General features: G+C 56.8%; 2 protein-coding genes across 4 annotated transcripts in view; one reads left to right on the forward strand and one right to left on the reverse strand.

The window, feature by feature from the left end:
- Nucleotides 1-385: 385 nt before the first annotated feature.
- Nucleotides 386-9,435, reverse strand: LOC138812994 (transmembrane protein 80-like). 2 transcript variants are annotated; one of them, XM_070001232.1, is made up of 6 exons: nt 9,334-9,435; nt 4,668-4,703; nt 3,955-4,048; nt 3,786-3,878; nt 1,535-1,736; nt 386-1,044 (listed from the first exon to the last, which is right to left on the reverse strand). In XM_070001232.1, the coding sequence occupies exons 1-6, from the start codon at nt 9,403-9,405 to the stop codon at nt 996-998; spliced, it is 546 nt and encodes a 181-aa protein (XP_069857333.1). In that variant the 5' UTR covers nt 9,406-9,435; the 3' UTR covers nt 386-995. The 2 variants fall into 2 exon arrangements, with proteins under 2 accessions (XP_069857333.1, XP_069857334.1); XM_070001233.1 differs by having other exon boundaries at nt 386-1,736.
- A 666-nt stretch (nt 9,436-10,101) lies between these two features.
- Nucleotides 10,102-24,186, forward strand: part of LOC138812995 (deformed epidermal autoregulatory factor 1 homolog) — a 35,586-nt gene continuing 21,501 nt past the window's right edge. The window contains exons 1-8 of one of the 2 annotated variants that reach the window (XM_070001235.1): nt 10,102-10,532; nt 12,629-12,726; nt 13,674-13,803; nt 14,471-14,617; nt 15,086-15,225; nt 16,963-17,028; nt 21,634-21,760; nt 23,789-23,917. In XM_070001235.1, coding sequence (XP_069857336.1) covers nt 10,241-10,532; nt 12,629-12,726; nt 13,674-13,803; nt 14,471-14,617; nt 15,086-15,225; nt 16,963-17,028; nt 21,634-21,760; nt 23,789-23,917 — 1,129 coding nt within the window. In that variant the 5' untranslated portion in view covers nt 10,102-10,240. The remainder of the gene's footprint in view (nt 10,533-12,628; nt 12,727-13,673; nt 13,804-14,470; nt 14,618-15,085; nt 15,226-16,962; nt 17,029-21,633; nt 21,761-23,788; nt 23,918-24,186) is intronic. The other variant, XM_070001234.1, reaches the window with a different exon arrangement.

The following is a 24,186-nucleotide window of genomic DNA, read 5'->3' on the forward strand; positions in this document are numbered from 1 at the left end:
CTGCTCAGCGCTGGGAGTGGGAGGGCAGATCTCCAGGACACTGTCCCCATGGCCTCAGAGGGCTGCAGGTCAGATACACTGGCTGAGGAGCCATGGGTGAGGAGTGTGTCCACAGCACCCCTGGCCCCAACCGCCTTGCCTATGGAGGGGAGAGCTTCCTCCTGCAGAGTGCTGGGCAGCTGGCCAGAGGGTGAAGGTGGGTTCCAGGACGGGGTCATGAAGGTGGAGAGGATGGTGGACTCTTCGGTATCAGGGCCCGTGGAAGGTCATGGCAGAGCACTTACGTAGCAAGTACAAAGCCCAGTTCAAACCCCAGCACTGCGGAGGTGGGGAGGGGAGAGGATGAACCACATATAAAACATTTATATGGTATAAAAACCTTTATTTACAACGAGATATTTCAACACATTATTCCAAACAGATACAACAGAAATGAAGGAATTATAAATATAATAACGTATGTTTAGAGCCTGATCCCAGTGGCTCCAGACTGGATTCAAAGCCAGCCCAGGCAGGGAAAGGTAAACACTCCTATTTCCATTTAACCTCTAAAAGGCCAGAATTGGAGCTGTGGCTCAAGTGGTAGAGCATCAGCCTTGAGTGAAAAAGCTAAGGGGCAGGGTTCAGGCCCTGAGTTCAAGTACACACACACACACACACACACACACACACACACACACACACACACACACACACACACACACACACACACACACACACACACACACACACACACACACACACACACACACACACACACACAGCTTAGCAGGCATGAGGTTCACACCTGTAATCCTTGCTACTTGGGAGGCAGGAGGATTGAGTTTGAGGCCAGCTTGGGCAAAGTTACTGAAAGCCTAATGCAAAATAAAAACAAAACAGGTCAGGGGTGCCACTTAAGCAGTAAGAGCTAAACAGCCAGAGGAGATGCACTTGCAGGAGCCAGAGGGGGACCAGGCCTGGGGCGGGGCCTGGAAGCAGAGCACCACGGGCTCTCAGAACACGAACTGGGGCTGGTGCGGAAACCTGAGATGCCAAGAACTTCTGTGTGAGAAAAACACAAGGTGGGGGATGGGCCGCAGGCGTCCCGGGTGGGCTGGCTGAGGGTGGGGCTGTTTCTCTGTGGTGACAGGGTGGAGCTGCTGGCAGGCCACTCTGTAAAAGCCTGCCTCCCGCTGGGCCCTGCTGCTGAGGCCAGGCCTCCAGCCAGGGGACCTGTGTGGGCAGACCTGGGGCTACCTTTCCCCCTTCCCCCCCACAGTCGCCATTCTCAACACTTTCGTGTCTCAACAAGTTGGTTTTGCCCTGGACTACCATAGTTACCCCACCTAAGAAGATTTGTAGGCCACCCCAAACCATCTACAAAGCCAGGTGTGGAGGTCTGGCTCATGTGGTAGAGCACCACACCCTGAGTCCAGGCCTCAATTCTGGCATGAAAAAATAAAATCAAAACCCAAACCAAACCATCTATATCAAGTGGGTCAGAGACGCTGTGCACCGGGAGCCGTGGCGGGGGCTGAGCTGGCTCATCTACCTGATGAAGGCAGCCGTGGTCACCACCTGCAGGGCGGCCTCCAGGCCTTGCAGGGCCAGGAGAGCAGTGCTCAGGACTGAGTCCACCCACAGCACCAGGGTCTGCCAGAGCATGAAGTGGACCGAGAGGACGCTGCCTCCCACTGTGAGGGCCAGGCTGGTGGCCAGCAGCACCTCAGCCTGCATCAGGTTGCCCTTGGTGCCTGGAGAGCAGAGCAAAGAGGAGAGTGAGGTGTGGGCTTCGGGACGTCCCAGCCTGGGCCTCAGGACCAGCTCCGGAAGGCTGCCTCCCACAGCTATGCCGCGGCTCAAGTCCGGTCTCTGAAAGTTTGGTTTCTCTAAAAGGAGGGGCATCTGCTACCTTTTCCTAACTCCAAGTTGGATCAAAGGGATTTTGTTTAAGCCCTCCAAAAATATTTTCCTCTGGGCTAAGACAGTCTGGGTTCTGGAAACTTTCACGAATACTTACAAAAACAAAACTGCCTGTTTTACAACCAGATCAGTCATAGAACATGCTGGCTGGAGGTTGCCACCAGCTGACCCTGTTGCCTGGGGTGTGCTGAGGGCCTGCCGTGCCTCAGTTCACCCTGCAGCCTCCTGGGGGCGGGTCTTCCGCCCTGCTCCCCTGCTGGCTGGGCCCAAGGTCTGCAGCCCTTATACCCTCCTGGCAGCACCATCTTGTGGGCAAACCACAGAAACTCTACTCCACCCAGGCAGACACTGGGCTTCCAGACACTGGAAGCCCAGCCCGGTCTAGGATTCACTCTGGCCACTCTTGGAGTTCCGGGTCTGACAGCACCAGACGCATAGAGGCCACTTCTCTGTGTGCCTCCATTTCCTCTCCATATACACGGTGGTGGAAGAAGAGCCTGGCAATGGTGCTGTGCTGCAGGAATTCCTGGTGTCAGGGCTATTCATGGTTTGATTTTTTTGGGGGGGGTGGGTCGTGGGGCTTGAACTCTGGGCCTGGGCACGTCCCTCAGCTCTTCAGCTCAAGGCAAGTGCTCTACCACTTGAGCCACAGCGCCACTTCGTTTTTCTGGTGGTTTATTGGAGAAAAGAGTCTCACAGTCAGCAGGGCACCGGCGGCTCACACCTGTCATCCTAGCTACTCAGGAGGCTGAGATCTGAGGATCACGGATCAAAGCCAGCCCAGGCAGGAAAGTCCATGAGACTCTTATCTCCAATAAACTACTAGAAAACTGGAAGTGGCACTGTAGTTTCAGTGGTAGAGCGCTCACCTTGAGCTGAAGAGCTGAGGGACAGCTCCCAGGCCCAGAGTTCAAGCCCTACAACAGACAAAAAAAAAAAAAAGTCTCACAGCCTTTCCTGCTTGGCCTGGCTTTGAACTGTGATTCTCAGATCTCAGCCTCCTGAGTAGCTAGGATGACAGGCGTGAGCTGCCAGCGCCCATCGATAAGGTCTGATCTTATCTGAAAATGAGACATGCCAATGAGCAGGAGCGCAGTAGGGCCACAGCCCAGGCTGCAGGCAATCTTGGCAGTCAGCTCTGGGAAGGGGATTCCCACATTTTCCCTTTGTACTTGAGCCAAGTATGAGGACGTACCCTCAGATGAGCTGTGTGGCGAAAGAAAAGGGAGTTGGCTTGTAATGGTCACAAGAGGCGGTGGCAGACGTGACCGGAGGGGACAGGAGAGGCTGGGCCTCGGCCTCAGGAGGAGCTCACAAGATGCTCCACACCTTCTCCCCTAGGCTGAGGCCGGGCAGTGTGCTGGGGTCGGGCTCTGACCTCCTGAGCTTCTGATCGTTGCACTGTTGTGGAGTATGCTTCCGGATGTGAAGAGGCCACTAGTGTCACCTGTCTCCGGGACAAAGCCTCTGAACAAGCATGTAATACTTAACGACACAGTAAGGCAAGGCTACAATGCGCTCGGTGAACCAGTTTGGATGAAAATGTCTCCAGGAGCTGGGCGCCGGTGGCCACGCCTATCATCCCAGCTACTCAGGAGGCTGAGAGCTGAGGATCGAGGTTCAAAGCCAGCCTGGGCAGGAAAAGTCTGTGAGACTCTGATCTCCAATAAACCACTAGAAAACCGGAAGTGGCGCTGTGGTTCAAGTGGCAGAGCGCTCGCCTGAGCTGAAGAGCGCAGAGGCAGTGCCCAGGCCTCATGGGAAAAAAAAAAAAAGGCTCCAAGAACCACGCCACAAAGAGCTCAAGATAGAAAGGTTTAGCACATTCAAGATGGCACCTTTGTGACCACAAACCCTGTATGGTTTCACAGCCAACTCACCCAGGTACAGATGGGCTCCCTCCAGAACCCCCATCAGAAGTAACAGTGTCAGATCAAGGGCCAGGCAGCTCCAGGGATAGCTGAAAACCTGGCCTGGGAAGAGTCAGAGTCAGGTCAGCGTGTGTGTGTGAGCGTGGGATCCCGCGGCTCCCGCACGCGCCTTACTTACTCTTATACACGATCAGCAGAAGCGTGGCTAGGAAGTACAGGGCGTAGTACAGGGCGCTGAGATGGAAGAGCATTTGAAGAGGAACTGATGGGAGCTGGTACGTGGTCAAGGACCTTCGAGCTCAGCAGAATGGGGTGGCGCACCTGCCTGGGCGGCCACGACAGAGGGCTGTGATGATCCTACGAGGCCGGCGGCCACAAGCTCAGGCTCCAGCAGGTGAGCACCCGCGGCTCCTCACTCGGGGCTTCTATTGCTACACCCGGTGTGGTCACCCGAGGGGTCCCAGTGGCTACTGGGGACCGAGGTCTAAGCGCCACACCGCGGCTACCATGGGAACTTCCTAGGGGCTGCCACTCCGCCACAGGTTGGTAAAAGAAGACCATTTTCATATTCTTAAGATAAAATACATGTTCCCCTGACTCGGAGGAGAATATTTAAATCTCCAGTAGTAATTTCCCGAGCTCCGCCCACATCATACATGTTTCTGTAATAGTGAAGCTCAGGCGCGTCATCTTCCTGCCACCTGGCCAGGCTGTGAAGATGAGGCCACCTCATGACCCCCACAGGACCTCGGCCTGTGGGTGGCAGAGCCGGCACTCCAGGAACTCTACTCCCCCTGAAAGGCCCCGTCTGGATGAAGGAGAAAGTGAGGCAGGGTGAAAGGCACAAAGGCACCAACCCAGCCTGGGGGAGGGGCTCAGGATGCAGGATACGTCAGCTGCGGGGCGCCACGTCCAGGGGGCTTCTCCCTAGGAAAGACAGTGTCACCATCAACCCTCTGAAACCGTCCTGTTCAGTTCTCCTCTGGCCTCATGTTTATCTTTTTTTTTTGGGGGGGGGGTCTGGTCGTGGGGCCTGAACTCTGGGCCTGGGCGCTGTCCCTCAGCTCTTCAGCTCAAGGCTAGCGCTCTACCACTTGAGCCACAGCACCACTTCCAGCTTTTTCTTATGTGGTGCTGAGGAATCGAACCCAGGGCCTCAGGCATGCAAGGCAAGCGCTCTGCCACTGAGCCACCTTCCCAGCCCTGGCCTCACTTTTATAGGCGAGTGCTCAGCGGGCCGCCAGCTTGCCCTCTCTCATCTCTACATCCGTCCCTTTGAGGAAGATGTGACAACTTCTGACTTCACATACCCACAACTGGGAACAGACTGTACCCAGAGCCGGGCCGGGCAAAAGTGTTGTAGCCTGGGTGCATGCCAGAGTCCAGGCTCAACAAGATGGGTGTGATCTGTGCCTTGGGAAAGAAGCTCCCGGAACAAAACCCAAGGCAACTTTCTCACCGCCTGTGCTTCGCACACATATATCACACTTAGGTAATTACATGGAGATCTTTTTCTGTTATTAAAAAACCCTTTTTCATCATTGATTAGATATTTTGCTTTCTGCTCAAATTTTATTCACTTCTCCACAATAACCCTCTGGAATTTTTTTTTTCTCCCAAATTATCCATCCTTCTCCCACCCTGACACAGGTGTGGATTTCCCCTCATATTTGGTTCTTGGGGGAGGGTCCATTTCTAGAAGCACTGTTTCTGCCTGTAAAGAACTTCCTGATGAAATGTGACTGGGCCAGATCACCTGTCAGAAGCTCACAACGCATTTGTAACACACTTGTAACACATGCATGTCTCTACGTGTGCATTCCACCCGGAAAAATTAAAATTTTGCCAAAACCTCCTATTAAAAAAAAAAAAAAAGCTCGTCACACTGTGGCTCAAGTGGTAGAGCGCTCGCCTTGAGCTGAAGAGCTGAGGGACAGCGCCCAGGCCCAGAGTTCAAGCCCCACGACCAACCAAAAAGAAAAAGAAAAAAAAACGAAATAAAAAAGCTCTGGGGCTGGGAAGTTGGGTCAGTGGTAGAGCGCTTGCCTTGCATGCATGAGGCCCTGGGTTCAATTCTTCAGCACTCCATACGCAGAAAAAGCCGGAAGTGGTGCTGTGGCTCAAGTGGTAGAGCGCTAGCCTTGAGCTGAAGAGCTGAGGGGCAGCGCCAGGCCCAGAGCTCAGCCTGCTTCTGTGTATCGGGCATGGCAGTTATCTGAACCCAGTCTGCAGCTGTCTGCCATTTCCTTTTCTCTTTCTAGGGAAGGTAAGGAAAACAGGAGGCTTGGTAGGCTTCTGTAGGACATCTGACTTCGTGGGCAAAGTTGGACCATCTGTTCCAGAGGTGTGAACTCGAGTGGCATGAGTCTTAAAGTGATAAACACAGGACTTCAGCGAGGGGCTCTGGACGGGGCCCCTCCTGGGGGTGCCTGTGGGAATAGTAACCAGGGGAGCCACCGCTTGCGCTGTGTCCCATTTCAGCATTCTGAATCTGATCCGTTCTTTTCCAGGCCCCAGATGAACTAGGCCACCTAGGTACGTGACTGCAGATTAATTGGGGATTTCCTCCCTGCAGATACTTGGGTCTGAACTCAGGGCCTGGCACTGTCCCTGAGCTTCTTCTGCTCAGCTAGCACTCTATCACTAGAGCCACACCACTTCCTGCTTCTTCTGTGTATGTGGTATGTGCTAGGTAAGCACTCTACCACTAAGCTACCTTCCCAGCGCCCAGGATCTTTTTCTTAAAGGTCAACCAACATTAGGGTGGGTGCTAGTGCATCATAAAACTATAATCCTAGCTACTCAGGAGGCTGAGATCTGGGGCTCTTGGTTCAAAGCCAGTCAGGGCTAGGAAGTGTATGAGACTCCAAATAACTAACATAAAGCTGGAAGTTGACCTGTGGAGCAAGTGGTAGAGTCCTAGTCTTGAGCATAAAAAGGTCAAGGACAGAGTCCAGCGGTCAAGCCCTAGAACCAGCACACAAATAATAAAAGGCTAACACTAGGGACATAGCAGTGGAAGAGTGCTTGCCTTGCATGTGCGAGGTCCCGGGTTCCATCCCTAGTACCTCAAATAAATAAACAGATCAGAAAAATTTCCCTTTTAGCTGTTAGTTGTTCATTGCTACAGTCCAAAACTGTGGGACTTAGATAAAAACACTCAAAACCACAAATGACGTTTAAATGACATTCTCACTTTCAGGACCACAGGGGCTCATTTGGACTGAACTCAGTTTTGCTTTTTTCAGGGATTTGCTGCAATTCCAATTTGACTACCGACAGATGGGAGGTGGAAGTTCAACATGGAAGCGAACAGCTGTTTTCCTGATGTGAGCCAGTCAGTGCAGAGATCCTGTTCTGTACAAACTTAGCTCTTTTTTTCCTGGATAGTGCTAGAATGGCCAGGGCCTTGTCATCAGAGCAAGTGCTCTACCACTGAGCCACACTGCTAGCTCTTTGTTTGTTTGTTTTTTAAACAAATGAAAATAATCCAATAAACCTAACTAGCAGAGGATGGCTTGGAGCCCGACCAGAAAGCTTGTCAGAGAACACCAGAAAGGTGGGTCTTTGTAGGGTTACCTGTGGTGTCCCTGCCTATCCCTGGTCGAGGAATTTGGAAACTGTTTTTTGTTTTGTTTTTTAACTTAACCAAATGAATACTCCATAGTAACTGCAAGCCCCCTTCAAGGCAAACACAGGTAAACAGAAGCTGGTTCTGATCCTCTGGGGGTAGGTACTACCAGACTGTGTGCAGCCACACCCAGGGAGCACCTCCAAAAATGTATTTCATGAGGGAACATTTGGAAGAGCTGCGGGATGGAGTGCACGATGTTGTTGTTGGATGGATTCAAGAATGGGTGGATGATGGATAGATGGATGGGTGCGTGAGGGTGGGTGGCGGGTGGGATGGGGCTGGGTGGCGGGTGAGGGGTGGAGGATGAGGGGTGGTGGGAGGGACAGGGCTGGGTGGAGGGTGAGGGGTGGGAGGGTGAGGGGTGGTGGGAGGGACGGGGCTGGGTGGAGGGTGAGGGGTGGAGGGTGAGGGGTGGGAGGCAGGTGAGGGGTGGCGGGAGGGACGGGGCTGGGTGGAGGGTGAGGGGTGGTGGGTGAGGGCTGGGTGGCGGGTGAGGGCTGGGTGGCGGGTGAGGGGTGGTGGGAGGGACGGGGCTGGGTGGAGGGGTGGAGGGTGAGGGGTGGCAGGTGGGACGGGGCTGGGTGGAGGGTGAGGGGTGGTGGGTGAGGGCTGGGTGGCGGGTGAGGGGTGGAGGGTGGGACGGGGCTGGGTGGAGGGTGAGGGGTGGAGGGTGAGGGGTGGATGTCAGGTGAGGGGTGGTGGGAGGGACGGGGCTGGGTGGAGGGTGAGGGGTGGCGGGTGAGGGGTGGAGGGTGAGGGGTGGTGGGTGAGGGGTGGAGGGTGAGGGGTGGCAGGTGGGACGGGGCTGGGTGGAGGGGTGGAGGGTGAGGGGTGGCGGGTGAGGGGTGGGAGGTAGGTGAGGGTGGCGGGTGGGACGGGGCTGGGTGGAGGGGTGGAGGGTGAGGGGTGGAGGGTGAGGGGTGGCGGGTGAGGGGTGGGAGGTAGGTGAGGGTGGCGGGTGGCGGGTGGGACGGGGCCAGGACCGGCTGTGAGACCTTCCGCAGGACTCAGGCCTCAGTGGTTTGCTAACCTGTCCTCGGGGCCGGTCCGGGACGGGTTTAGGGAACGGATTGGGGACAGCAGGAAGCCGCCGCCGTCCGCGCCGCCCCGACTCCCGGTGTGCCGCCGATGGTGTGTGCCCGGAAGCCCCCGGGGAGCGCGGGGGTCCCGCCCCGTCCCGGGGAGCGCGGGGGTCCCATCCGGGGAGCGCGGGGGTCCCATCCGGGGAGCGCGGGGGTCCCGCCCCGTCCCGGGGAGCGCGGGGGTCCCGCCCCGTCCCGGGGAGCGCGGGGGTCCCATCCGGGGAGCCCGGGGTCCCCGCCCCGTCCCGGGGAGCGCGGGGGTCCCATCCGGGGAGCGCGGGGGTCCCGCCCCGTCCCGGGGAGCGCGGGGGTCCCATCCGGGGAGCGCGGGGGTCCCCGCCCCGTCCCGGGGAGCGCGGGGGTCCCGCCCCGTCCCGGGGAGCCGGGGGTCCCGCCCCGTCCCAGGGAGCGCGGGGGTCCCATCCGGGGAGCGCGGGGGTCCCATCCGGGGAGCGCGGGGGTCCCGCCCCGTCCCGGGGAGCGCGGGGGTCCCGCCCCGTCCCGGGGAGCCGGGGGTCCCGCCCCGTCCCGGGGAGCCGGGGGTCCCGCCCCGTCCCAGGGAGCGCGGGGGTCCCATCCGGGGAGCGCGGGGGTCCCATCCGGGGAGCCGGGGGTCCCGCCCCGTCCCGGGGAGCGCGGGGGTCCCATCCGGGGAGCCGGGGGTCCCATCCGGGGAGCGCGGGGGTCCCGCCCCGTCCCGGGGAGCGCGGGGACCCGGGGGCCACGACGACGGGAAGGCGCGCGCCGCACCGCCGCGGCGGGACCCCGCTCCGCCGTCCGCACCGCAGGGCCGGGGCCCGCACACGACGTCAGGCGGCGCCGGCGCGGCCGCCCGCCTCACCTGCGCCCGCGGCCGCCACCTTGCCGCCGCGCCTGCCGCGCTCCCGGCGGCCCCTCCGCGCCCTCCCGCCATCTTCGCTCCGCCCTCCGGCCTCGACACGGCCTCCCGGCGGCACTCGGGCGCTTCCGGGCGAGCGCGGCGGGAGGAGCTTGGCCGAGGCTCCGGGGGACGCGGTTCGGAGGCGCTCGGCCCCGCTCGGCTCAGCTCGGCCCCGCTCGGCCCCGCTCGGCCCGGCTCGGCTCGGCTCGGCTCGGCTCGGCTCGGCTCGGCTCGGCCCCGCTCGGCTCGGCTCGGCTCGGCTCGGCTCGGCCCCGCTCGGCTCGGCTCGGCTCGGCCCCGCTCGGCTCGGCTCGGCTCCACTCGGCTCGGCTCGGCCCCGTTCGGCTCCTCTCGGCTTCTTCCGGCTCCTCTCGGCCCCGCTCGGCTTGGCTCGGCTCAGCCCCGCTCGGCTCCTCTCGGCCCCGCTCGGCTTCTTCCGGCTCCTCTCGGCCCCGCTCGGCTTCTTCCGGCTCCTCTCGGCTTCTTCCGGCTCCTCTCGGCCCCGCTCGGCGCGGCTCCTCCCGACTCCTCCCGGCCCGGCCCCGCTCGGCTCGGCCCGGCCCGGCTCGGCTCCTCCCGGCCCCGCTCGGCTCGGCCCGGCCCGGCTCGGCTCCTCCCGGCCCCGCTCGGCCCCGCTCGGCTCCTCCCGGCTTCTCCCGGCTCCTCCCGGCTCCTCCCGGCTCCTCCCGGCCCCGGACCCGACGTCGGCTGGGCTCGGCTCGGCCCGGCCCGGCGGGCGTCTGGCCGCCCCTTCCGCGTCGGCTCGCGCGGAGGCTTCGGAAGACCTCGGCCCGGCTCGGGAGGCCTCTTCGGGCCCCGCTTCGGGCGGCCCCGGCCGGCGCCTTCGGGCGGGCTCGGCGGAGTCCGGATGGAGGACTCGGACTCGGCCGCCAAGCAGCTGGGCCTGGCCGAGGCGGCGGCGGTGGCGGCCGCGGCCGCTGTGGCGGCGGCGGCCGCGGCCGCGGCGGGCGGCGAGGCGGAGGAGCCGGTGCTGAGCCGGGCCTCGGACTCGGAGGAGGACGCGGACTCGGAGGCGGAGCGCGAGACGCGGCGGGTCACGGCCGTGGCGGTGATGGCGGCCGATCCCGGGCACATGGACATGAGCGCCGAGGCCCTGCCCGGCCCCGACGAGGCCGCCGCCGCCGCCGCCGCCTTCGCAGGCAAGTGCGCCGAGCCGCCGGCCTCGCGCTCCCCGCGCCCGCGCCCGCGCCCCGGCCCCGCCGCCCCGCGCCCCGCGCGCGCCCCGCCCCCTCGGCCAGGAGCGCCGCGCGCGTCGTGACTTCCGCGGGAGGCCGCGGAGCCCGCGGCCCCGGAGGGCGGCGTGCGCGGGGGACGGGGACACCCCGGGCCCCGGGAGCAGCCCGGCCGGCCCGGCGAGCCCGCCCCCCCCCCCCCCCCCCGCGTGTGCGGACGCGGCCTCCGGCCTCCGCTGCCCCGAGGTCGCCGATGTTGTGACACAGCCCCTATTCTCGGGTTTTCTAGCACGTGGAGCCCGGGCCGCGCGCCCTCGGACAGGTGAAGTCAGGCCGGCGCGCCGCGCCTCCTCCCCGCCCCGACGGTCCCCGGGCTCGCAGTCGCTCGCGCTGCCGTCCCTCGCGGAGCTCCGCGGGTTCGGGGCCCCGTCCTGCTGCGGGGTGTGGGTACCTCGAAACTGCCTCTCAGGGGCTGCGGTGGAGGGCCAGGGTCACAGCTGGCCTGCGCCCCGACGGCCTGACAGCCCCGGGCGGCCTGCGCCATGGCCTGCGCCCCGACGGCCTGACAGTCCCGGGCGGCCTGCGCCATGGCCTGCGCCCCGACGGCCTGACAGTCCCGGGCGGCCTGCGCCCCGACGGCCTTTAAGTCCCGGGCAGCCTGCGCCATGGCCTGCGGCCTGGGCGGCCTGACAGTCCCGGGCGGCCTGACAGTCCCGGGCGGCCTGCGCCCTGGGCGGCCTGACAGTCCCGGGCGGCCTGCGCCATGGCCTGCGCCCCCGACGGCCCGCTGGAGACACGGCCGCAGGCAAACACGTGGGAGCGCTTAGATCATAGCACACTTCTTATAAAGTCCAAGGTTTGGAACCTCGACGTTTTGTCCTTTTAGCAATTCCTCTTTGAGTGCAGAGAAGATGAGGCCATCCTGTCCGTGCTGCTTGTTTTTTTTTTTTCTCTGCAGAATGTTATGTGTTCAAATTTTAATTTGTGTGCACACGCATGTTGGAGTGAGCGAGTGAGCACATTGCACATGTTTTATTGAGTTACTGAAGTCAGGTAGTTCCAGGTTTAAGCGACACAGCAGGACAGACTGTCCATCTTTGGCGATAGCAGCTGGAGCTGTCTTTAGACCTATGTTCAGACAGGCCCTGGGTTGTAGCCTGTGCCGAATGCTGAGAGGAGAGAAGGAGTTAGCTGCAGTCGTGGTCTGCCGCAGACCAGGGGTCTGGCAGTGGAGGGAGGAGACTGGAAGGTACCTTGGGACGGTTTGTTGGGAGTTTGGTCAGTGGGAGGGGCAGGACTCCGAGCACAGGCCTCTGCCAGAGACTGTCCTAGGATTCTGAGCAACAGCAGGCGCCCGGAGGGAAGGGTGCAAAGACAGGGGTGTGTGGCCTCACAGCACGTTGCCGCAGAGCCCCTGGATGTGTCGTGAGGGTGGGTGTGGTAGGTCAGCCTGCTTCTCAGGATCGTTGCTGGGGACCAGAGCAGGTATGGGCACAAGGCTGTGGTACATATTTGTGATGAATATTTTCACTGTAAAGGAATTCACTGGGGAAGAGTCGTGTTCTCTTCTGAGACAACCAGATGACTAAGACTAGAATAAAAATGTTGACAGCATTTTTACAAAAGCGTGGAAGTGGAGCTATAGAGTGCTAGCCTTGAGCTGAACTCAGGGACAGCACCCACCCGCTGAGCTCAAGCCCCCTGACCGAGAAAAAAGTACAAAGGGGCAAAGATGTCACAGTGGAGTATAAACAGCCATGTGGAATGCTTTGTCTGTATCTCCTGTGTGAGACCCTGTCTTTTGTGTTTGTTTGTTTTTTCTTTTCTTTTCCGTCATGGGGCCTGAACTCTGGGCCTGAGCACTGTCCCTCAGTTCTTCAGCTCAAGGCTAGTGCTTGCCACTTGACCCATAGCACCACTTCTGGCTTTTTTTGCTTATGTGGTGCTGAGGAATTGAACCCAGGGCCTCATGCGTGCAGGACAAGTGCTCTACCACTGAGCCACCTTCCCAGCCCTTGTGTTTTTTCTTTACCCTATGTAAAGTCTAGTTCCTTCTGTTGCAGAAGTGACCACAGTGACGGTGGCCAACGTTGGGTCCTCTGCAGACAATGTCTTCACAACGTCAGTGGCAAACGCGGCGTCCATCTCAGGACATGTCCTGGTAAGAAGTTGTCAGGGTGCAGTCCAGATCTGCTGGTCCTGCCCTTGGCACTGTGGGCTGCTTCGTACAGCTCCAGGAAGCATTTCCAGTCCTTAAAGACCATTGCAGGGTCTGGTGTGCACGAGTATCTGCACTGTTTAGGTGGGTGGAGGGTGTGTGGGCCTTCCTCGCTCTCAGGAGCCTTGGGACTGTGCCATACAGGAAAGATCAGAGCAGAGATGAGTTTCCTGTGGCATGCCAGACAGGGGTTCTAAACAAGGGCTTACGCTTTTGTCCTCACTGTGCTTCACCGTTTGAGGACGATGCAGAGTCAACCTGGCTTCTGGGAGGTTATAGGGAGACAGGGGAGCTGTTGGGGCTGACAGGTTGGGATCATCCTCAACAAATGGCCTTCCAGTCTCCATCTAGCTCAGGTTGCTCTCTACCCAATGTTGATCTGCCAGTGGCTGGCACTGCCTGACGTGTTCATAACACTCCATAGACTCACAGACAGACCCGAGTCTTGCTTCCCTCGGTTCTCCTGGGCTTACAGCTCATACCCACAATGCACTATGGCAGGCCTTGCTGCCCATCACTGTTTATATGGCTTCTGTGCCCCAATGCAGAAGTCATTTACAGCCCCACCATGTTAGCCTGCTTCCTGTGGATGCTTGGGATCAGTAGACAGGCTTTCCTTCCTGGTGCAGGTGCTAGTGGGCACATTCCCCAGAAAGTTGCTGTGTTTGTGGAGCATGGGGATGTTTTTGCTTCGACAGATCAGCAGCCACTTTGGCATGGGTCTTTCTTGTTCTTGGTTCTTGAGAACATATCTGGAGAGGATGTGGGAGGCCTGGCTTGGATTTTCTGGTTATCAGCGGCAAGAGCCTCGCTGTAGGGCCACGTCCCATTGGGCTGAGTGACATGCCGGATATCTAGGAGCTGACCAACAGAGATGTTCTTCTTTCTAGTCTGGTAGGACAGCTCTTCAGATTGGGGACAGCCTGAACACAGAGAAGGCCACGCTGATCGTAGTCCACACAGATGGGAGCATCGTGGAGACAACTGGGCTGAAGGGTCCAGCAGCCCCGCTCACCCCAGGTACCGAGCCCTCCGGAATTTATTTGAGTTTTTCTGTTGTTTTTTGTTTTTGTCAGCTGTGGGGCTTAAACTGAGGGCCTGGGCACTGTCCCTACGCTCTTTTGTTCAAGCCTAGCACTGCCACTTTGAGCCCATCTCCACTTTTAGTTTTCTAAAGGTGGTTAATTGGGAATAAGAGTCTCACGGAGGGGCTGGGAAGGTGGCTCAGAGGTAGAGTGCTTGCTTTGCAGGCATGAGGCCCTGGGCTCGATTCCTCAGCACCACATAAACGGAAAAAGCTGGAAGTGGCACTGAAGAGCTGAGGGACAGCGCCCAGGCCCTGAGTTCAGGCCCCATGACTGACCATAAAATAAAAAAAGTCTCATGGACTTTCTTGCCTGGGCTGGCTTTGAATGTGATCCTCAGATGTCAGCCTCCTGAGTAGCTAGGATGACAGGTGTGAGCCACCAGCGCCTGGCTGCTTATTTGCTTTTGTAGTAAGTTTGGAAACCAAATATTGACTTTGGGAGCCTGGCAGGAGTTCTCTGGGCAGAGAGAGCATTGCCCACAGGGAAGGGGTGGTGCTGTTGTACTAAACCATCTGTATACCCGCAGGAAAGGAGGGCAGATGTGAGCTGGCATCCTGTCTGTCCTGGTGACAGGGGCCTCACGGCCTCTCTTTGTGCAGGTCCTCAGTCTCCTCCGACCCCGTTGGCACCAGGCCAGGAGAAGGGTGGCACCAAGTACAACTGGGACCCCTCGGTGTACGGCAGTGAGCTGCCTGTGCGCTGCCGGAACATCAGCGGCACGCTCTACAAGAGCAGGCTCGGCTCAGGTGAGGCCGCCGCCCATGTCCACTGGAGGACTGTAAACCGGGGCCCAGGGACCCTAAACGCACTGAGGAGAGGGAACTGTGGGAGACCTCCAGCCTCCGTGGTTGAAACCCAGCCCATTGAAGGCCTTGGCCGGGGCGGGGGGCCTGGGGGTGAATTCTGGGTCATGGTGGCTCTGGGAGAGAGAGAAAGTAGGAGAAAGGTAGCGTGGGGCATGTTTCCCACGAGACTCACACAGGGATTGCGGGGAGTGGACAGCCGCGGGCTGTGACAAGCTGGTGCTGACTGTGGACGTGGCTGGGAGACCACCACAGGTGCTTCTGGGGTGACTTTGGTGTCAGTGAGATCAGCGATCAGGTAGGACGGGGCAGCCAGGAGGGCAGTGGAGAAGGAGACACGGTGGAGGAAGGGCCGGGGCGGCCAGCTCTCAGCTGTGAGGAGTCGTCATGACAGGTTCACTTTCGTTCCAGGCGGCCGCGGCCGATGCATCAAGCAGGGGGAGAACTGGTACAGCCCCACGGAATTCGAGGCCATGGCAGGAAGAGCCAGCAGCAAAGACTGGAAGAGGAGCATCCGCTACGCCGGCAGACCTCTCCAGTGCCTCATCCAGGTACGGCCACGTGTGGCCCGGCAGCTGCATGACTGCAGAGCCATCCGGACGGCTCAGCCAAGGCCCATGTGGCCGTGGGTGCATTACTGGCTTTCCAGGAGATGTGGTGCAGGTAACCCCAGAGGATTGCTGAGGGGGTGCATCATGAGGCCCAGGAAAAGGAAATGCTGGACACAGAAGAGAGGCAGCAAAGCCAGGGTGTCTGTCTGTGACTGTGTAAGATGCTTGTCTTCTCTGCCCTACTTTACTCCTAAGAAAGAGATTGCGTTTTTGTTTTTTTAAATTAATATAATAAAGGTGATGCAGAGTTACAGTTACATAAATCAGGTAAAAGGTACATTTCTCTTTGGATTGTGACACCCCTTCCCTCATTAACTCCCAGTTTTTTCCTCTTGTCTCTACCCACAAATTGTATAGTTCATTTGCTTTGTTTGTTTGTTTTTGTTTTTTGGTCGGTCTACCACTTGAGCCACAGCGCCACTTCCAGTTTTCTGAGTGGTTTATTGGAGATAAGAGTCTCACAGACTTTTCTGCCTGGGCTGGCTTTGAACCGTGATTCTCAGATCTCAGCCTCCTGAGTAGCTAGGATTACAGGCGTGAGTCACCAGCACCCAGCCCTGCCTTTTTTTTAGATTTTAATTTTTTATTATTATACAGATGACATAAAGAAGGGGTTACGGGGCTGGGAAAGTAGCTCAGCGGTAGAGTGCATGCCTTGCAAGCATGAGGCCCTGGGTTCGATTCCTCAGCACCACATAAACAGAAAAAGCTGGAAGTGGCGCTGTGGCTCCAGTGGTAGAGCACTAGCCTTGAGCTGAAGAGCTGAGGGACAGTGCCCAGACCCAGAGTTCAGGCCCCATGACCGGCAAAAAAAAAAAAAAAAGAAGAAAAAAAAAAAAAAAAAAAAGAAGGGGTTACACTTACATAAGTCAGGTAAAGGGTACATTTTTTTTTTTTTTGGACAATGTTATCCTTTCCCAGTTTTTCCCCTCCCATTTCTGTCCACAGATTGTATGGTTCATTTTCAACGTAGTGTCTAGTGACTACCACTGCTTCATTTATTCACCCTTTGTCCCTCCATTTATATGATCCCTCCTTACCTTTCCAAAGTCAGTAACTGAACAGACAAGACAAAAAGAAAAGAAAAACAGCAACAAAGGAAAAAACTTGATGTCCATTTCCTGGAGTTTTGTTTTGTTTTGTCTTGTGTTTTGTCAGTCATGGGGCTTGAACTTGGCCTGGGCGCTGTCCCTCAGCTCCACCACTCGAGCCACAGCGCCAGTTCCAGTTTTCTAGTGGTTTATTGGAGATAAGAGTCTCACAGACTTTCTTGCCCGGGCTGACTTTGAACCTCAGTCCTCAGATCACAGCCTCCTGAGTAGCTAGGATGACAGGTGTGAGCCACTGGCGCCCGGCCTCCTGGATTTCTTTTTGATCAATGCTATTTTATATGATCAGATACATGCACATAGTCCTCTCCTAAGAAGGAGGACTTCTTACCCTGCTCCAGGTCAGCTCCCAGCATGGCTGGGGAAATCCCGAATGCCTGTGGGGTCTTCTGTTCTCAGAGGGCTTCAGGGGAGCCCTTCATGTAAAGATGTAGCAGTTTCAGGAATGTTACATTTCACGTCTTCCATGTGTGGTGGTGAATGCACAGTAGAGCTGAGTGCAATCTCCTGATGGGCAGCCTGTGCTGGGACAGGCGTTCTAACGTGGCTGACACCTTCTGTGTTGTAGGATGGGATTTTAAACCCTCACGCCGCCTCATGCACCTGTGCCGCCTGCTGTGATGATATGACCCTGGTAAGTCTTGGTGCGTGTGCTGCGGGATGTGCGGGTGGACACGCCAGCCTCTCACCTCTTGTCCTACTTTTCTGTTGCCCCGTGCCTGGGGAGATCCTACCCACCTTCGTAGACGTGCCTCGGTGCAGCCCTAGTCCCTGTGTCTCCAGAGGGGTCCAGGGTCTGAAATGAGGAAGGCCGCGCAGCCACTAGGTCTGCCCCAGAAGCAGCACAGTACATGGGCGTGTGTGTGTGCGCCAGTACTTACTGGGGCTTGAACTTGGAGCTCTGCCTCTAGTTGGCATTTTGCTGCCTAATTGAAGAGTCTCATGGTTTTGTCTGCTTGAGCTGGCTTCAGACCTTGATCCTCAGATGTTAGCCTCCTGGACCAGCTAGGTTGACAGGAGTGAGCCACTAGCGCTTCAGTCTAACACGGACGTTTAGAGTGGTTATAGCAGATGCACATTGCGACTCACGGTCTGCACTTTTAACACGGTTTTGTGACAGTGCGCCAGCTGTCACGTGCGTGGAGTTACCGTGTCCTGAGAGCCAGCCAGCTGCCTATCCTAGACTCTTACCTGCTGCTGCTCTACAGGAGGCAAGATCGTTTTATGTCTATTGCCGTATGGTTTTTAAAAGTATGATACTGTTTATTTACTCTGCGTGTGATACAGTTTGTAGGGTACTACTGTACAAGTTTCATTTCCGTTTTCCTTAGTTAATTTTTTTTTTTTAACCAGTCCTGGTGCTTGAACTCTGGGCCTGGGCGCTGTCCCTCAGCTCTTCAGCTCAAGGCGAGTGCTCTACCACTTGAGCCACAGCGCCACTTCCGGCTTTTTTCTTTTTGCTTATGTGGTACTGAGGAATCGAACCCAGGGCCTCAGGCATGCAAGGCAAGCGCTCTACCACTGAGCCACCTTCCCAGCTCTTCTTCCATTTTTAAAGACATCAAAGATCTGTTATATCCTTCTCATGCTTCAGATTTCTCTGTTCTGCTATGCTGATTCAGCCAGGAAAGGTTCTCCATTGTTACAGAGCTTGTGATTAGATTGGCCTCCTTAGGTTACCCAGAATAATCTTCATCTCAAGATTTGTAGTTATATCTGCAGAATCCCTTTTGCCAGTCAGAGTAATGTCCTTACAGTCTCCAGGAGTTAAGATGACTACTATTTCATCTGCTGCAACTTCTAAATGTTGTTTTTCTTTGTTAAAAAAAAAAGAAAGCTGGGCACCAGTGACTCACACCTGTAATCCTAGCTACTCCCAAAGCTGAGATCTGAGTTTGGCAGTTCAAAGTCAGCACCCGCAGCAAAGTCCATGAGACTTATCTCAAATAAACCACCAGAAAACAGGAAGTGGCACTGTGGCTCAAGTGGTAGAGTTGCTAGCCTTGAGCTGAAGGGCCTAGAGACAGCGCCCAGGCCCAAAGTTCAAGCCCCACAACCCGCCTCCCCCCCCCCAAAAAAAGAAGAAAATGTTTTTTACATATTTGCTGGTAATAGGGAGCTCATTGCCTTGAGCTTTATCTGCTCACAGCAGGTACTCCATTTATAATTTTTTTCCTGCTTATTTAGAGGTAAGATCTGCCAGCTAGGAAGGTGGCTCAGTGGTACAATGTTTGCCTTGCATGCATGAGGCCCGGGGTTCTATTCCTCAGCACCACATAAACAGAAAAAAGGCCACAAGTGGTGCTGTGGCTCAAGTGGTAGAGCGCTAGCCTTGAGCTGAAGAGCTGACGGACAGCGCCCAGACGCAGAGCTCAGACCCCATGACCAACCAAAAAAAAAAAAAAAAAAATCTGCCCAGGCTGGCTTTGAACTATGGTTCTAAGATTTTAGTTCCTTAGTAGCAAATACTATAATATGGGCTTGTGTGTGTGTGTGTGTGTGTTTTTCTTTTTTGATGCTGAGGATTGAACCTAAGATGTTGTACTTGTTAGGCAAGCACTTTATTTCTGACCTACATCTCAGCCCTCATTTTAAAATTAAAATAAAATTTAAGCCTTAGCCTAGGAGTGTGACTCACAGTAAGCGGACTTGCTTAATATGTGTGAGGGCCTAGGTACTACCCAACACCACACACCTAAACACTACAGGCCTTGTGGCCTTGTGTTATAAAACAAAACAGTAAGCATCTGCTATTCTCTCTCTCTCTCTCTCTCTCTCTCTCTCTCTCTCTCTCTCTTTCTCTCTCTTTCTGTACTGGGACTTGAACTGGGTTCCTCCTTGTTAAGAATGTACTTTACCATTTAAGCTGTGTTTCTGTACGTACTTATTTTTATTTATTTATTTTTGCTGGTCATGGGGCTGGAATTCAGGGCCTGGGCGCTGACCCTGAGCTTCTTTTTCTCAAAGCTAGCACTCTCCCAGTGGAGCCACAGCACTACTTCTGGCGTTTTCTGTGTATGTGATACCGAGGAATTGAACCCAGGGCTTCATGCATGCTAGGCCAGCACTCTACCACTGAGCCACAATCCCAGCCCCGGTACTTATTTTTGAAGTAGGGTCCATGCTAACAGCAGTATGATGAACTGTTCTCTACCATGCCAGCTTTTTCTGTTGAGATAGTCTTGCAAACTTTCCCTGGCCCAGGTAGCTAGGATTACGGGTGTGAGCCATTGGTGCCAAGAGAAATGCCAAAATAGTTTTGATTTTTTTTTTCTTTTTTTTTTTGAGGGGGGGGGGTCCTGTCGTGGGGCCTGAACTCTGGGCCTGGGCGCTGTCCCTCAGCTCTTCAGCTCAAGGCTAGCGCTCTACCACTTGAGCCACAGTGCCACTTCCGGCTTTTTTCTTTTTGCTTATGTGGTGCTGAGGAATCGAACCCAGGGCCTCATGCATGCAAGGCAAGCACACTACTACTGAGCCACCTTCCCAGCCCCCCAAAATAGTTTTGAAAAAGAAATCTAACATTGGAAAAAATTACAATTGAGGGGTTTTAAAACTTGGTGTCATTACAGTAATCAGGACAGTATGGAACCCACAGGGGAGACTTGAAGGATATAAAGAAGAGATCAGAGTCTAGTTGCTTACCAAGACAGGAGTTCTAGCAAGTAGTGTTGGCACCTCTATGCTGTCAAAGGACTGAGCTTTGGCCCAAACTTCACACTTTGCACAAATGTAGTTTAAATTGGATCAAAGATCTAAACAGAAGAGGAAAACTATCTAGGTGGACTATCTTCATTACTTAGGATTTGACCCAGAGTTTTTTAGGTTTGATAACAAAAAGTTCTTTAAACACAGAATCAGTAAGTTGGTCCTTAACAGGTTGTTTAAATCTTGGCTTCCACGTGTGGGTGTGATGCCACCATCGGTCTGCTCCCAGAGAAATACCTGGTGTGGCTGGGAGGATTATAGAAAGCACCCACTTGAGGTCCCTCGAGGTTACAGGACCCATCTCCCCACAGAGCGCCAACTCCCACAGAGCAGCAGCGCAGCAGCCGCGGCTCCTTCCGTTCTCGTGCAGACCCTGGTTGAACCAGCTCATTTCGTGTTGCAGTGGAGTCTGCCAATGGCACCAGCTTAGCCGGGGCCAGGACGGCCAGCCACAGATGACTCTGCTCCCTGGCCGAGCCCTGGGGGCATCTGCTCTCTGCAGGGGAAGATCTTTTATCCCAACAGCGCCCCCAGCAGGAAGCCCCTGGGTCTTAATACCCAGTGCTGCTATAGTATGTCGTGCTCAATGTCTGGGTTTTTGTTTTTTGATGTTTTTAATTGTTATTATGAAGATGCTGTACACAGGGCTACAGTTGCGTAAGCCAGGTAAAGAGTGCATTTCTTTGTGGACAGTATCACCCTCTCCCGGTGAATGTTTTTTAACGAGAAATTTAAGATGTACAGAGAAGTAGGAAGCATGGACCATGAATGTAAGAAGAGGCTCGGGTGCAGCCTAAGAGTCCAAGGTGCAGGGTTAACCAACAAAGCCTTCAAGGAACTTTCTAGGTGTGCTCAGGGAATCATCGCAAGCGTGGAGAATAGGGTATGGGAGTGCAGGCCCGCAATCCAGCTACTTGCGTTCCGGCAGCTCAAAGAGCGGGAGGTAAAGCTCAGCAGGTAAGAAGGCTTAGCACACAGAAAACCCTGGATTCAGTTCCTAGTACTGGAAAAAAACAGGAGGCAGGCGCTGGCCGCTCACACCTGTAGTCCTAGCTGCTTAGGCGGCGGAGATCTGAGGATTGCAGTTTGAAGCCAGCCTGGGCAGAAGCGTCTGTGAAACTTTTTTTTGGTCATGGGGCTTGAACTCGGGGCCTGGTTTGGGGGACCCTTGTCTTGTGGCCTTCTGTGTCTCTTGTGCAGAGCGGCCCTGTGATTCTTTGTTTCTGCTGCTTGGTCTTCCCAAGCTGTCTTCTGACTGAGCGGAGGATGATGGGCATCACTGGCAGCTGTGGCCTGGGATGTGGTTTTTCTTGTTCCCCATTTGGTTCCACTTCTTCTTCCCTTCTAGGAATCCTAAGGTCCCATGTGTCCGTGGTGCTGTCTTGCATGGCAGTACTGTTCACGGTTGCTTTTGAAAGCATTCTGTCTTTGAGGGGCAGGAGTGGGCTTTCCTCGGGAGAATGTGCTTGAGAAGAGTCGGGCACGCACCCCCCTCTCCCCGAGGCTTGATGGCCACGCTGCCTTTCTCCCTCAGAGTGGTCCCGTGAGGCTGTTCGTTCCTTACAAAAGGCGCAAGAAGGAAAACGAACTGCCCGCCACGCCCATGAAGAAAGAGTCCCCCAAGAACATCACTCTGCTCCCGGCCACGGCAGCCACCGCCTGTGAGTTTCACCAGAGCCACGCCTCTTCTGAGGGGAGCGGATGGGCTTACACCGAGTAGCTTGTCTGAAGCACTTGCTGAGGAGCTAGGGAGGCGGTTAGCCCCACTGTGGGTGGGCTACTGGGCGGTGGCTCCCGTGGGGGTGCACACCCTGCCTCCCTCCCTCCCTCCCTCCCTCCCGTGGGGGTGCACACCCTCCCTCCCTCCCTCCCTCCCTCCCTCCCGTGGGGGTGCATACTCCCTCCCTCCCTCCCTCCCTCCCTCCCTCCCTCCCTCCCTCCCGTGGGGGTGCATACTCCCTCCCTCCCTCCCTCCCTCCCTCCCTCCCTCCCTCCCTCCCTCCCGTGGGGGTGCATACTCCCTCCCTCCCTCCCTCCCTCCCTCCCTCCCTCCCTCCCGTGGGGGTGCATACTCCCTCCCTCCCTCCCTCCCGTGGGGGTGCACACCCTGCCTCCCTCCCTCCCTCCCTCCCTCCCTCCCGTGGGGGTGCATACTCCCTCCCTCCCTCCCTCCCGTGGGGGTGCATACTCCCTCCCTCCCTCCCTCCCTCCCGTGGGGGTGCACACCCTCCCTCCCTCCCTCCCGTGGGGGTGCACACCCTCCTTCCCTCCCGTGGGGGTGCACACCCTGCCTCCCTCCCTCCCTCCCGTGGGGGTGCACACCCTCCTTCCCTCCCTCCCGTGGGGGTGCACACCTTCCCTCCCTCCCTCCCGTGGGGGTGCACACCCTCCTTCCCTCCCTGGCTTGCTCCCCTGGTGCGGTGTGGCTCATCCTGGGCTCTTCCCAGCCCCCCGAGGGCATCCACATGGAGGCCCCGGGGCCACTAGCCTCCTCTGGCAGAGCTTGTCCTCAGCAAGCACCCCGTGGTGGATGGGGCTGGGAGGGCCGCTCTCTCCTGGATGGTGCATGGGGCTGGGAGGGCCGCTCTCTCCTGGATGGTGCATGGGGCTGGGAGGGCCGCTCTCTCCTGGAGACTTGCAAGCCCAAGCCCCCAGTAGCTTGGGGCAGCCTTTCATAGAAGTGTCGTTGTCATGAAGCCTCTTCTGGGTCCAGTTTGAGTACTTCCTGTTGCCTGTGAACTGATCAGGAGAATCAAGGAACCAGAAGGGAAATCTGGCTCGCTTAACCAGAGAATGGCTGGGCACTGGTGGTGCACACCTGAAATCTTAGCTACTCAGGCGGCTGAGATCTGAGGGTTGCAGTTCGAAGCCAGCCCAGGCAGGACAGTCTGTGAGACTCTCATCTCTATAGTTAACTACCAAAAAAGTCAGAAGTGGAGCTATGGCTTAAGTGGTAGAGTGTTAGCCTTGAGCATAAAAGCTCAGGGACAGCTTCCATGCTGAGTTCAAGCCCCAGGACTGGCACAAAACAAAACAAAACAGCCGGGCACCGGTGGCTCATGCCTGTCATCCTAGCTACTCAGGAGGCTGAGATCTGAAAAGTGGAAGTGGCGCTGTGGCTCAAGTGGTAGAGCACTCGCCTTGAGCTGAAGAGCACAGAGACAGCACCCAGGCCCAGAGTTCAAGCCCCATGACCGACCAACAAAACAAAACAAAAACAAACAACAGATGTGTGGGAAAAGGAAAAGGCCTTGGTCAGACCTCAGCCTTGGGAGCCATGTGTCCCTGCAGGGCATGGTGGTCCCCACACTGGTGGTCTCTAGGTCTGCCCATCTTGAGGGCCGGTCGGCATCTCGTGGGCTGACAGCAGGAGGAGATGAGGCGGTGAAGGCTGAAGGTCGCAGGCTGGACCGCTGATGAGCACAGCCCTGATTAGAGCCTTTTCTTCTCATTTATTTTGGTGCTGCTCCTGCAGCTGGAGCTCCAGGCTTGAGCTCCATCCCTGAGCCCTTTTGCTCAAAGCTAGCATTCTACCACTTACCACACCTCCCTCCACTTCTGACTTTTTTGGGATTTAATTAGAGATGAGACTTTCCTGTGTCCACTGGCATTGAACTGCAATCCTCAGAGCTCTGCGTCCTGGAGTCGATGAGGCCTGGCTGAGTGTCAAATGCACTTCTGCTTTCCAGTCACTGTGACGCCCTCAGGACAGATCACTACCTCTGGGGCACTGACCTTCGACCGGGCTTCCGCTGTGGAGGCCACTGCCGTCATATCAGAGGGCCCCTCCCAGGGCGATGTCTTCGCTGGAGCCACGGGTGAGTGGTGGACCGCTGTCTGACCTGTGTGCAGCCCCAGTCTCCTGGCTCCCCACGGTGGGCCTTGTCTGCTACTGGTACCTTGGGAGGCCCTTTGAGCAGCTGTCTGCTGCCGACCCGCGGAAATCCGATGAGTGCGTGTGGCAGGCACGTGGTGTGGGACCTGATTATCTGTGACAGAGCCGCGTCTGCCAAGCTGGTCTGCCAACTCCCGCTTGGGTGCAGCGCTGTCTCACGGGAGTAGTCCCGGCCCCTTCGCAGGGGCCGTG

Source organism: Dipodomys merriami, unplaced genomic scaffold, assembly GCF_024711535.1.
Source record: "Dipodomys merriami isolate MVZ:Mamm:240054 unplaced genomic scaffold, mDipMer1.0.p SCAF_574, whole genome shotgun sequence".
Lineage (NCBI taxonomy): Eukaryota > Metazoa > Chordata > Mammalia > Rodentia > Heteromyidae > Dipodomys > Dipodomys merriami.